Raw genomic sequence first — 14,915 nt, 5'->3', positions numbered from 1 at the left:
CTCATCTATTTCATCTACGTCTTGAAAAGAAGAGACTTTCATTTTAAAAGATGACACATTCAGCTACATACAGGCACGACAAAAAGAGTATTACACATTTGAATTTTCAGCCAAAGTCATCTCCAGAAAGGAAACACACACACACACACACACACACACACACACACACACACACACACACACACACACACACACACAAGCAAGCACACCTCACACAAACATGAGCGCTATTTCCGGTAATTGTTGGCCCTCACTTTAACATTCATCCTACTTTTGTTTAACTGATGACAAAAATAGTACATAGAACAGCTAACAACAAAAATCCCACATACACAATTAAGCTTATTAAATTTTAGGAGTCTCTTACCTGAACCCTTAGAGGATGCATCATAATGAGTGAAAGTAAGTCTGGTGGCGGCAGAACCTCTCGCAATGTAAGCCCCTGCAGCCTTATTGCTTGGCACATAAATACTGATAGGTACCGATGGAGTGGAAGGTGAAATGACACCTGAAGACCATCAGGCTGTTCAAACAAAAAAATATCTGTGCTACAAAACGAATAAAAATACACACTTACATCATAAAGTAAAAGAGACATCTACCTTCTTTTTTCCTTAAGGTTGCTAATCTCAAAACTTTATTTAGCTCGTTTATTCTGTTTTCTACCTTCATCTATCATATACATATTTCTTTGCAACCACAGGGTGTGGGTCATATTTAGCTAATTTTAAGGCAGTACAGAAAACACTGAAATTTTGTATGCTACAGTATAGATGTGTTGCACAATGGTATTAAAAATTATATTTTCTAGCAATGTGAAGGTTGTTTCAAAGACTTCACAACTTAGTGATTTCTGTACAGTTTTTTCTCTTTAAAGTCGGTACCAATGAACTTCGCACAATCATCATCTTTTACATTTGATATTCATGAAGTGGTATATGACAGAAGAGCACGTTCTACTGCTGGAGATATTAGACATCCAGGAAACATATGTACATGGACTGTTCACAGAAGTTGGAATTTTTTATCTACATAATGCACTTAATAAATGTACAGTACTGAGACCGATAAGGAAATATGAGAATATAGCTTCCTTTCCAGATGTTAAATCCTCACAGTGATTTTAGATACTACACCATCCCAATGCTGTAATGAAATTATCATGCTAGCTTCCAATATTACCATCAGCCAAGAATATTAACCAAATAATGTTTGCAATAATAAACATTCCAATAGCTAAAATTTGCCAAACTGTGATAACATTTGCAAGTAGGTGCCTACCAGATGTTACTGACTCAAGAACTCAAGCCAATACGTAAAGCACCAGGACTCTGATGATTGAATGATTGGGAAGCAAAAACCATACAAAAATCTTATCAGAAGTAGTTGTCTGAAGTTGGGAAATTTTCCTTAGGTACACTATGTGATCAAAAGTAACCAGACACCTGGCTGAAAATGACTTACAAGTTCATGGTGCCCTCCATAAGTAACGCTGGAATTCTATATGGTGTTGGTCCACCCTTAGCCTTTATGATAGCTTCCACTCTCACAGGCATACGTTCAGTCAGGTGCTGAAAGGTTTCTTGGGGAATGGTAGCCCATTCTTCATGGATTGCTGAACTGAGGAGAGGTATCAATGTCAGTCGGTGAGGCCTGGCATAAAGTCGGCATTCCAAAACATCTGTAGGATTCAGGTCAGGGCACTGTGCAGGCCAGTCCATTATAGGGATCTTATAGTCGTGTAACCACTCAACCACAGGCTGTGCATTATGAACAGGTGCTCGATTGTGTAGAAAGATGGAATCGCCATCCCCGAATTGCTCTTCAACAGCGGGAAGCAAGAAGTTGCTTAAAGCATCAATGTAGGCCTGTACTGTGATAGTGTCACGCAAAATAACAAGGGGTGCAAGACGCCTCCATGAAAAACATGACCACCCCATAACACTGCCGCCTCCGAGTTTCACTGTTGGCACTACACACGCTAGCAGATGACATTCAATGGGCACTCGCCATAACCCCTCCTTGCCATCGGATCACCACATTGTGTACCGTGATTTGTCACTGCACACAACGTTTTTCCATTGTTCAATTGTCCAATGTTTATGCTCCTTACACCAAACGAGGCATCGTTTGGCATTTACTGGCGTGATGTATGGCTTATGAGTAGCCGCTCGACCATGAAAGCCAAGTTTTCTCACCTTCCACCCACCTGTCATAGTACTTGCAGTGGATCATGATGCAGTTTAGAATTCCTGTGTGATGGTCTGGATATATGTCTGCCTATTACACATTATGACCCCTTCAACTGCCGGTGGTCTCTGTCAGTCAACAGACGAGGTCAGTCTGTACGCTATTATGCTGTATGTGCCCCTTCACGTTTCCACTTCACTATCACATCAGAAACAGTGGACCTAGGGATGTTTAGAAGTGTGGAAATCTCATGTACAGATGTATGACAAGTGACACCCAATCATCTGTCCACATTCGATGTACTTGAGTTCCGCTGAGCACCCCATTCTGCTCTCTCTCAGTGTCTATTGACTACTGAGGTCGCTGATATGGAGTACTTGGCAGCACATTGCACCTAATATGAAAAACATATGTTTTGGGAGGGGTCTGGATACTTTTGGTCACATAATGTATAAAGCACATTTTCTTCAAAAGATTTTCATTAAAAAGCAAAACCTGGAGTTCTGGGGTACAGAAGCTATTGCATCCACAATGAGAAACTGTTTTGTGGGGATTCTGAGCTCTGAATGTTACTGGACTTTAATATACTGTCATCATTTAGTAACAATACCTCAATACTATAACAGAATTTTCATTGCCTTATTTTGATGATGTTATTTGCTTAAGATGTTTGATTCCATCAAAATGGCATAACTCACCCAATAATTACTTTCAAGTATAGTATTTCTATCAGCTAAGTACTTAGAATTCTGCTCTTGTTGTGGATTTGTTGAGAGAGAAGTTTCCTGTCCAGCTTACTTTCACAACACCATCATTAATTGGCTGACCAAATCTTGCAATCTGTCCCCATGAGAGGATTTGTTACGATTGTTCCCAAAATCGTATGTGTGTGCCAACAAACCACAACCAATTTTTACACTAGTCAAGAAATTTATAGAAATACTGTTGCCCTGCATCCCTACACCGACAAAAATGGTTAAAATGGCTCTGAGCACTATGGGACTTAACTTCTGAGGTCATCAGACGCCTAGAACTTAGAACTACTTAAACCTAACAAACCTAAGGACATCACACACATCCATGCCCAAGGCAGGACTCGAACCAGTAACCATAGCGGTCGCGCGGTTCCGGACTGCAGCGCCTAGAACAGCTCAGCCACCCCGGCCGGCCACAGACTAAGAGTATGGCATTAGTTATGGATGTCATCTGGACACCGCCATTGTACAGAAAGAACAATGAATGGTCTAGTTAGTACTTTGCCTTCCAGGGAGCAAAATTCCAAGTACTTGCTGAAAGAAACAATCAAAAATAGTAGTGTTTTCTACTTCTGTGTTTCTTTCAGCAAGTACTTCGAATCATGCCTCCAGAAACAGTACTGGTCAGCCATTCTGCCTCCTTGTAATCTTACAATCTTCTGAATTGAATCTTCCTCTTCACACAGGTTTCAAAACCTGGGACTCCTTCTTCCTAGAAGAAATACTTAGGTGAAGATGGAGACTGATGGAAAGGAACAGGTCACTAAGAACCCATTTTACCTCTAGGGTGCCTCTCGATTCAAGAGTAGCACAATTAATTCACAAGAAAAAATTACAAGTGAACAAACCAACCCAGAAAGCTACGCTATGAAACTGTAAAACAAGTCCTTCGGATTAAGTCCAGCAAAGGTGAACATAATGCTTCCAGAATGTACAATTGAATTAACTATTGGAATTGCCATTTATGCACAAATAATCCATACATATTTTTTCAGCTAAAAACTGGGGTGCATCAGTTAATTGCAATAAGATTGGTACTGCTCTGCCACCAACAACAGATCCCATTAAACTACAGTGTTGTTGTGGCCTCAGTCTGTGATGTGCCTGTGGCACACTAGAAGTAAACTATTAACTTATTATAAGACTGCAAGTTCTTGTTATCGCTTGTACACAACTAAAGAGAAAGTCAAAATTACTGAAGAAGCAGAGAACATTGGAAACTGTGCATCGCAAAGAGAGTACAATGTAAGCAAAGATTGTATTGATTAGTGAGAAAACACATTGTGGCTTCATGAAACGAACGGTAATTTGCGAAACATCCTGACCTCCAAAAAAGAAACTGTGATTATGTACATGAGAAATGACAATAAGGATATGCAGTGACTAGTGAAATGTGTCAACTCAAAGCACTGGCTTTAAATCAAAGAACTAGGCATCAGTTGTTTCAAAGCTAGCTGGGGCTGGCTATCAAGATTTTTCAGTCCAAACGTATTAGGCTTCCAGAGGAAAACTACCATCACTCAACAGCTTCTGCACGATTATGAGGAAAAAGTAGTGAATTTTCATAACTACGTGATACATTTGCACCACGAACATTTCTATATATTATCACAAACTGGCAACACAGATCACACACCTGTCTATTTTGGGGTGCCCCTCGACAACACAGAGAACAGGAAAGGAGAATCCAGTGTCATGTTATGAAATGGTGGAATGAGAAGCAAATGTGTACAGTGATATCATGTGTGGTGATGGACAGAAGTTACCATCTGACATGACATTTGAAAGGAAAGCTATTCTGGGAATATCAATGAAAAGCATATTGGTGAGAGCAAATCCGAAACGGTGGATGGACAATGACATTTGGTGATGCCTGTTTGGCCATGTCGTCCTGGTGCGTTATTGACTTTATATACCATGATGGTCCTGGACACCTTCCGTGGACATACAACAGAGGAAGTGTGAGACAAATTACAAAAAGGGCAAACTGAACTGGCTGTTATGCCCGAAGGCCTAATATCCAGCCTGCAACCTTAGGTGCGTGAACAAATTGGCCATTCAAAGCAATATACACAATGGATGAAAAATGGAAAACCACAAGTGAAAAAGTCAAGCAGCCAGATTTGTTCCACATTTGTGAATGGGTGAAATGTTCACAGGACTCCATTCAATTGCCACTGGTGGAAAAATCCTTCAAGAAATGTGGTATCACAAATTCAATGGACAATACCAAGGACAACGTTCTATAGGAAGATGCAATGATGACAATGATTATTCTGCTGATGAAAAAAATTATGTTAGCATAACTTTTTTGTAAATAAGGATGACATTCTGTGGTAATATGATGATGACAATAAAGATTCTTCTGCTACTGATGATGAATAGAATTATGTTAGAATAATTTTTTTGCAAATAAAACACAAATTAATTTTTATGTTGTGCACCTGCAAAATTTTTCAATTTATACCAAGCTATTTGAGAGCCTGTATCATATTTTTCACCTTATCCACTGTTTGTGTTAAATGTGCCCTTTAATAAGTTTATGTAACTTTGTACCTTAATGTCTACTGTACTATCATACAATTTTGAAATATTAAAACCCAGAGAACAACATAATCAAGTGCATCCCAATTATTCTTCGTGTATCCCACAAATATACACTGCAAACCAAGCAGGACTTGAAAAGCTGATGCAGACCTCAAGAAAATGCAATAAAATCATGTGCAAGAGACAAGATTTCCTCTATATCGTTATTGTTCACTCATTATAGTCTCGAAAATTCATTTTCTACGTCAATATTTCCACAAAAAATTCTGTCTAGGAGCTTTAATTGCTGCACTTCAGCTTCTTGCCCAATCTTCCAACTCTCTCTGTTACCTATCACAGACAGATCTGAATACCTTACAGGTATACTATAATTAGAAGGTGGATGGTTGGCCCACTGTTTTGAATATCTTGTCCTGGTCATAATGCCACCTGTCATTAACATTAAAACATTTTGTTGAGAACACTCACTCAGAAGGCAGCAAGCAAATAAATGCACTTATGGTCACCATGCAACTATAAAAAAGGTTTTCCACAGTGGAAGATGTGCTTATTTGACACACAAAAACCATGGAACATTTTCTGGCTAGGGTTTAATAGTAAGAATACTACAGATTGAAATGGTCATGATTCTCAACGATTCTCACATTTGCGTTATAGAGAGTGTGCAAAACAGAGAAATTCAGACCATGTATATCAGGGTGAGACTCAAACCATAACTCCCCTGAATTAGAGTCACTTAGTTATTGGAATGCTACCATGCCTTTCAATGTAATCATTTGGAGTCCAACATATATAAATCCGAATGCAAATGCAATCCACTCTCATATTTCAACTGCTGTTGGTACCCCCCCCCCCCCCCTCCCCCCAAAAAAGTGATATCTAGCTCCCATTATTGAGATAATCTGGAACAAAAATAATTCTGAAACTGAACATGTAAGTATTTGGTTTGTTTCCCACAGACAGAAATTGCACAATACGCTACTTATGCTGCAGTGCCAGTCAAGTTTCTCATATCATCATCAGTGTCAATGAATGAGAAGTAATATTTAATTAAGGACACATCATTATTCAGCAAATAGAAAGGGCACTTAGCAATAAACAGGCACAGAAAAAGGACAGAAAACTGATATGATAGAGATAAATCCATGGTTACCTCCTGACTCTGCTGCCTGATAGGTGTGGGTATCAATCTTTGATGAAGTGGGTTCGGAGAAAATGGAAGTGGTGTGGTGTGGTGTGGTGAGGGTTGATTCTTAACAGTCACCTATCTTGACTGTGCACACACTAACTTTACCATCATTTCTGTCTATCCGTATAATGTTGGGCACTAATATATGATACGTAAGCAATAAATTGCATCAAGTATGAATTCCATGATGTTAAGTACACTTTCTTCACTAGTGTAAAACAGTTTTGCCTTGACAAGTAAAATAGAAAAGTGTCCCCCCTACCATAAACGTGGATGGATGTATTTCACGAATGATTAATGCTATTTACATTTATACATACTACATTTTCTTTTTTGCTTTTCTATTTTTATAAACTGCAAGGGACGCAGTAGTAGCGTGAAAAGCTGCAATGTAAAATATAGATAGCATGTTTCTCAAAACAGTTAAAACTGTTTGAAGATATACAAAGTTATATACATGCCAGTTCTCAATAATGTACGTGTAGTACCATAGTCCAAGATTCAAAATAGCTGCACTTAAACTCAAGTGATGAAGCAATGAACAAACAATAGCAGAAAATAACTTAAGAAACAGATATAAATAGAGCACCACTTCCATTCAATTATGTTAAAAATATCATTATTTTGGTGACAACTAATTCAAGTAAGATCAGAAAATATTAGAACACTGACATTACACACTTAGTCTGATGTCTATAAACTTCCAGTTAACATTGGTTACCGTACGCACACACTTAGGGACTAATTTGACACAACAGATTCAACCAACCCACCAATTTCTGACATTCTTCTGAAGTACCACATTTCAAAGGCTTGTATTGTCTCCTTGCCTGAATTGCTTAAGGAGCCACATTAACATCTGTACAAGGCTATACTCCATAGAAGTATGTTGGGAAAATACTTCCTATTTCATGTCAACAAATCTCCCTTTCTCAGAAACACTTTTCTTGCTGCTGCAGGTCTGAATTTTATATCCTTTTGACTATAGCCATCATCAGTTATGTCGCTGCCCATACAGCAAAACTCATTGCCTACTTTTAGTGTCCTATTTCTTAATCAAATTCCCTTGCTGATTTAAATTGACTACACTCCATTATCTGTGTTTTACTATTGTTGATATTCATTTTACAATCTCTTTTCAAGTCACTATCCATTCCATTTCACTGCAACTCACTAGCCATCTCTTATGGAATTGCAATGTCATCAGAAAACCTCAAAGTTTTTATTTCTTCCCCCTGAACTTTTAAATACCTTTTCACATTTCTCCTTGGTTTCTTTTACTGTTTGTGTAATGTATTGGTTGAATAGCATTGAGGTGATCCCACAGCCCTTCTCATTCATTTCTCAACCACTGTCTCCCTTTCCTTTCCCTTGACTCTTACAACTCCAGTGTGTTTTCTGTACAAAATGCAGATGACTTTTCTCTCCCTATATTCTACCCCTGTCACTTTCAGAATTTCAAAGGGTTGAATTTTATTCAACACTGTCATAGGTTTCTTTAAATCTAAAAATGTTATAAATATAGATTTGCCTTTCTTCGTTCCATCTTCTAAGATATGTTGTAGGGCCAGTATGTCTTTAAGTAATTCGTGTCAATATTTTGCAGCCATAACGTTTTAAACTGATGGCTCTGTAATATTCACACCTGTCATCACCTGCCTTCTTTGGGATTTTTAAATTCTCCATTAAGTCTGATGGTTTTTGTCCTGTCTAATATACCTTGCACACTGATGGAATAATTTTGCCACACTGGATTATCCCAAGAATCTCAATAATTCCGACGGTATTTTGTCTATTACAGAAGTCTTGTTCCAACTTCAGGCGTGCAAAGCTCTGTTAAATTATTTTCGTAATATCATACCTCTCATTTCATCTTTATTCACTTCCTACTCTCCTTCTCTAATATGTCTGCAAGTTTATTTCCCTTATACATGCTAAGTATATATCCCTTACACCTTACAGCCTTCCCTTCTTTGCTCTGTATTTGCCATTTGAGCTCTTAACATTCATACATTTGTTTCTTTTCCCTCTAAAAGGTCTCTCTAACTTCCCTGTCTCTATCTTTCCCATAATCTTGTATGCTTCTACAGTATTCCATTCTCATCTAATCATTCCTGCTTTTGCCAGTTTGCACTTCCTATCAATCTCGTTTTTCATTTTCCAGACACCTTAATTTCCTTTTGCCTGCTTCATTTGCTGCATTACGATATTTCCGCCTTTCCTCTGTTGATTCAGTATCTCATTCTTCATCCAAGTATTTCTACTGGACTTCGTCTTTTTGGCTTTATCTTTTAGCTGATTTGATTCTCTGCTGCCTTCACTACATCTTCTCTCAGGACTATCCAATTCATCTTCTATTGTGTTCCTCACTTCTACTTCAGTCAACTGTTGCCTAACGTTCCCTTTAAAACTCTTAAAAACCTCTCGTTCTTACAACTTATTCTAGTCTCATCATCTTAATTTCCTATCTTTCTGAAATTCCTTCAGTTTTAATCTGCAATTCATGCCAATACCTTTTGGCCAGATTCCACATCTGATCCTGAAAGTGGTTTTTTTTTTTTTATGTGGCATATGTAACTAATTTTAAGTGTTTTAAAAACCCACCGATTTTGGACTAGTAAAGCCAACAGCATCCAGCCACTCTTGAAGAGCATTCCGGCATATTGATAGTACATTTCTTGTCAGTTCCACAGTAGAACAGTCAACAAGATGACATGCTAAAGCCCACATGGGGTATGCACTAGCTTCTAGTTCGGCTGAGAATGCTGCGTAGTAAGTATTGGGCTCAAATTCAACATGTTGAGTAAGTTCTCGCTGGTTTACATTCATGCCTGAAAAAATAATAGTAAAATAGAACAAAGAAAATTTGAAACTGGTGAAGCAAATAATTTACATCATTAGTAGTCATTAGTATATGCCACACCATACTGTAAATACAGAACATAAATAATTACCTTGAAACATGGAAAGAAAACCAAACCACATTTCTAATAAGTTGTCATCACTCATAAACTTAATAGCGACTGGGCGGTGTGAAAGAACATTATTCAGATCCGAAACAAGTGGCCAGTAGCAGTGTTCCTTCATTACATGGCGGCCACAGTCCACAACAAAGTGAGAATTCTTGCTTGGATCTGGTAAATAAAAACATTAAATCATATTACAATCATTTTTAATTTGCTTCTGAGATGGTACCTGGGAATGAAGATAACATGGCAGTAATAATATATATACAATATAACACACCTGCACATGTGATACTATACACTTTCTTTTCCATAACTGCTCTAAGTGCCTCACTCATAAATATTTACTACTCCATCCAACTTCATTCTCAACAAAATTATTTCACTTTTGAGGGCTGAACTTTGAACCAGGCTGTAACTATGTTCAATCAGAGCAACATTGGTTACTTCTCAAGAATTTTATTAACTGGTTGTCTAAAAATGTCTTTCTCTGAGACAGAGAATGGGGAGCCCCCACTGTCTTTTAGTTTAATAGATAACAGGTATGTCTCACAGTGACCATGAACATCTTAATTTTATGAAACAGCTCGGCTCCTCCTCTGGTATCCAAGCCCGGCGACTCAAAGTTCAGCAGACGGCATGAATATTGATCTCAGCTGATAGGTGGAACTGCTACAGCTACTAGCACTGTCATGGTGCAGCACTGCCTGCGCTGTACTGCAATGCCACAGCCATCTCAACAGCCAATAAGTGCTTGATGCAGCACTAAAAAGCTCGCCGTACCACTGTTACGCTCTCACTAGTGTATTCGTCTTGCAATCACGTCACTAGCCATAAAGCACCACTGTTCCTTGGTTTCCGTTTTACTATGTCTTGGTTTCTCTTGCTGATTACTTTCTGGACTTGTTTGTTTGTAGAGCAGTCTTCATTGAATGTTTTCCTTGTTGTTGTCGCCTTCTGTACATTAGTAGTGTGCCAGGGATGCTAAGACACTGAAACTATTGGCACAGCAACAGCTGCTACTGCAGGAGCAATCGCAACAGCAGTTGCGAGATCACTTTCAGCAGCAGCAGCAGCAGCAGGCAAAATGAGTTGCTCCACAAAGAAATTCAGCTTTTGGAGGATCTATTGTAGATACCAAGTACCCACCCAATATAGGCAGCAGTCACTTAACAGGTCGAGAGTCATAGAGTTGCATCTCTGCCTTTTGATGATGCTTAGGCATTGGAACACTAATTTACAGCAGCTAAAGCAGACTTTGCATCTGTCAGGTCACTAATGATGCTCTCCAACAATCGCTCTTCCGATCTAATGCCAGAGATTTTTTCCTTATACAAGTCGGTTCCTCTCTCAAATCCAGTTGCCCTTACTTTAAAGTAATTGTGAATGTTACTTTTGATCTATTATTCGCAACAATTCCATGTGCTCATATCATAACTCAAGTTTCATCAATACCACAAGCTACTTGGTTAGTCTTATTGCTTTTGCGTGACTGATTTACAGGGGATGAGTCACCACTGCGGTTTCATTTGTGTGAAACCAGAATGCAAAACCACAAACACACGCTCTAATTCTAGATGTAGTGGTCCAACTGGCCCCCAACCGAGAAATACGCATGCCAGCCCTTAAGCTAGACAAACCGTCATCGCAAACTATTCTGATAATGGCACACACTTTTGAAAGGATTGACTACGAGTAGCATGCAGTCCAAACACAGCATTGTGCCCCAGAATTGTGAAATGCCTGTAAACTACTTCCCAGATGGTGTAATCGTGATTCATCACTTCAGATGCATCAATGGCCTCTGAACAGCCAGTCAATCCCTGCCACCATGGGCAATAGGGTCTTACATCATGCCTAGACTGCTTCACAGCACACGCGTGTGTGGTTTGTCTGGATTACTGTGTGCATTTCACCCATTTTTGGAAAAGATGGGCACCTCCAAACAGTCTGCCAGAAGCCAGCATGACAATCAGAAACAGCTCCTTGCATGCATCAAGGAATAGTGCATAAATCTCCGATAACAGTTCCCGATGTGATCATTTCTTTCACAAGTTAATTATAAACTTCAAAATTGTGAACACAGTCACCCCTTTCCAAGCGGACACAAGAACTACACTTTGCTTGGTAAACCTCCAAATGTATGCTCTTTTGGATTCCCCAGTATAAGTCCCCGCCTCCTGCAAACTGGTATCATATGATGACAGATCAGTTCCCATCTGGAAACAATTCACAATAGTCACAGCCTAAAAGCAGGTCATATGACTGACAATGCTGGTTGTTGTTGATAAAGTGGAAATGTGGAACAAACAGATGCGGTCCGGCGGGCCACTGTCCAGGATCAGACACTGCAAGCTCTTAACCACCAAATCGCTGTGGGTCAGCCAAACAACCGTCATAGCGTCCACAATGCAGAGGTCCAGCACGTTTGGGATCATCAGCACAGTCTCTTTTTCCAATGTGGTGTTCTACTTTTGCATAGTGATTCTGATGCTCCCCAGATGGTCATATCACATGTGTTGCGCTGCCATCCCCCCTACCTTCTCCACACTGGCCATTGGGGCATAGTCCTCTCCAAACAGCTGGTCCGCTGACATCTTTATTGGTGCAGTATGGATAAAGACATTTCCTCCCTCATGTCAGCCTGCACCATGTGCCAAACATGTTGGGCAGCACCCCCACACCAGTGGCCAGATGCAGCTGCTGCATGGGAACATCTGCATTTGGATTTTGCAGAGCCATTTCATGGTTTCCAGTGACTCATACCGACTTGCCCCAGCTTGGGATACCATTACGCCTCCCACATGATGAACACCATTTCTGCTGAGACTATCAAAATTCTATGGCGCCTCTTTGAAGTCGAAGGACTCCCCAAAACGATTATTATGGATAATGGTCCACAGTTTACTTTGATTGAGTTTACCGTATTTACTCGAATCTAAGCCGCACTCGACTCTAAGCCGCACCTGAAAAATGAGACTCGAAATAAAGGAAAAAAAAATTTCCCGAGTCTAAGCTGCACCTGAAATTTGAGACTCTAAATTCAAGGGGAGAGAAAAGTTTTAGGCCGCACCTCCAAATCGAAACAAAGTTGGTCCATTGTAATATGAGACACAATTTAGGTCGAATGAATAATGACGATATAGCTACAGCAGTTTGGTTCGAGCCGTAAGCTTAGCAGTTAAGCTTTACCACGTAGCCATTGCTATGCTTCAGGCGCTCCATCCGAATTTATACGCGTACCCTCCCTTTTTCACGTGCTTCGTCTGGTTTGAGTTGATTGCTTATGTTGCTTTGATCTGATAAGTGCCGTTTTCTTTTTTATAGGTGTTTGCGTCACTCTTAAGCTGAAAATGCATTACTGCACTGCGTCATGCATTGTTTGTCGCATTCTGTTAGTGCGTGTTTACGGCCTGCCGCGGATCGCGGCATGGCTTGCTTTTGTGCGCGCTACTGCCGCATACCTATAAAAAAGAGGAATCGTCTCATTAGCGAAACAATGGCAAGAGACTGCTATTTGTTGCTACTTACACTGCTACTTTCATTCATAATGATCAACAAGAACCAAATAATAGACTGTGTATGATAGAACATGTTCTGAACGAGGTTTAGGCGCAAATTTTTCTCCATTTGAAAATCTTTGCGGCCGCTTCTTTATTACATCAAATTCTGCACAGAAATTAGTCATCTTAGATTTAAAAATCTAGTCAGTTGTCGTGCTTCATTTCTGACTGTATCACTATTACGCATAAGAATAATACGAATATAAACATCACACAATACGTATATTCTTCCGCGTTTGCTGTTGTCTCACTCTAGTTTCGTAGTTTATTAGTCAGACAGGATTTAAATGAGATAGCAACAAACACGAAAGAATACATGGCAAAATGTTTATATTCGTATTATTCTTATGGTGCAGAGAATACAGTATGTGATTCAAATTTCATCAGGTTCCTATTAGCAACCATCTCTTCTCACAGGTAGGAAAAAATTCAGAACGTAGAGTTGGCCATTTTGACAAACATCCCAGTCTTGCCAGTCGGATTTTCGTAGCACACTGAAATTCTGCTACATTCGAAGATGAACAATACGGAATTTGTATTTACTTCGTTGGATAATGTATGAAAATGCAGTGGTCAAAACTCGAGGCAGAGAAAAAAAGCTCGTCTTCCACTTTTTTTTTTTAATTTATTTACTGACGCAGAGGTTTTGGCACAAGTATTTATCTTTGTGCCTACAAAGCATGCCTGTGTAGCGCTACATATATTCAACGGCAGAAGTTAGTTATGGCGGCACGTACCAACATTTTTCAGAACTTCCGCTTGCTTTGCACTCGATTCTAAGCTGCAGGCGAATTTTTGGCCTACGAAAACCGGAAAGAAAGTGTGACTTAGATTCGAGTAAATACGGTAAGCAATTCTTTACTGCCAATGGAATTTCCCCTGGTCAAAACCACCCCATTTCACCCTACATCAAATGGCTGGGCAGAACATTTTGTGCGGACATTCAAGACCCAGCTTGATAAGCTGCTGAGCCATCACCCGCTGGAGGAGGCCATGCTTCTTTTCTTGGCTATGTACTGCGCCGCCCCCAATGCCGGTATAAGTCCAGCAGAGATACTTCACTGTCAACCATTCCACTCCCCCTTATCTTTCCTAGTTCCTGGGGCTTCTCACCCTCCCGCCTGTATGCCGACATACTCCTTTCTCGTCAGGCAGGACCTTCTCTCAACCACAGATGCGCTGGTCACCTGCCGTCATCACCGAGCTCTGCGGCTGGGCGATGGCATCTCTCCGGTGCGCCGACAGTTCCACCGCCCGCTGGCAATTCAACCAGCTCTGCCCCCATCTGGTGGAGAACAGCACCCAAGGGAAGTTGCCAGTGCCTATCGCTGACCGCCGTGTGGCAGAACCTCTGCTTCCCACTCTGCCTCCACTGCCAGCTGCCTGTGCTGCGTTGCCGCCTCCCACCCCTGCCTGCCATGAACCCATGGACATCAAGCAGACTGTCCCTACTCCTATGGATGTTTGTGGTGCTGTGCCTTTTTTTTGTAGAGGGAGAAATGTCATAGCGACCTCTTATTGTTAGTAGGCCCGCAGAACATAAACGCAAGATGGATTTCTAACCCCCTTTCAGCAGCACAGAGAGAAACATCGCCAGTGGACAGAAACAATAACACACTTTCCAAATAAACACCGAACTACTTTGCCAGAGAATATGTAACAGTGTTCCACCAATCGGAACTCGTATGACTGATGTAACAATCTG

General features: G+C 40.2%; 1 protein-coding gene across 2 annotated transcripts in view; it reads right to left on the bottom strand.

Annotated features, from left to right (window-relative positions):
• LOC126355628 (E3 ubiquitin-protein ligase Ubr3) overlaps window positions 1–14,915 on the bottom strand; it is a 259,907-nt gene that overhangs the window by 185,213 nt on the left and 59,779 nt on the right. For both annotated transcript variants that reach the window (XM_050005991.1, XM_050005992.1), the window contains exons 8-10: window positions 9,636–9,815; window positions 9,286–9,512; window positions 368–523 (exon numbers count right to left, since the gene is read on the bottom strand). In XM_050005991.1, coding sequence (XP_049861948.1) covers window positions 368–523; window positions 9,286–9,512; window positions 9,636–9,815 — 563 coding nt within the window. The remainder of the gene's footprint in view (window positions 1–367; window positions 524–9,285; window positions 9,513–9,635; window positions 9,816–14,915) is intronic.

Source organism: Schistocerca gregaria, chromosome 3 (genome assembly GCF_023897955.1).
Source record: "Schistocerca gregaria isolate iqSchGreg1 chromosome 3, iqSchGreg1.2, whole genome shotgun sequence".
Lineage (NCBI taxonomy): Eukaryota > Metazoa > Arthropoda > Insecta > Orthoptera > Acrididae > Schistocerca > Schistocerca gregaria.
This window is presented reverse-complemented; position numbering and strand designations above follow the sequence as displayed.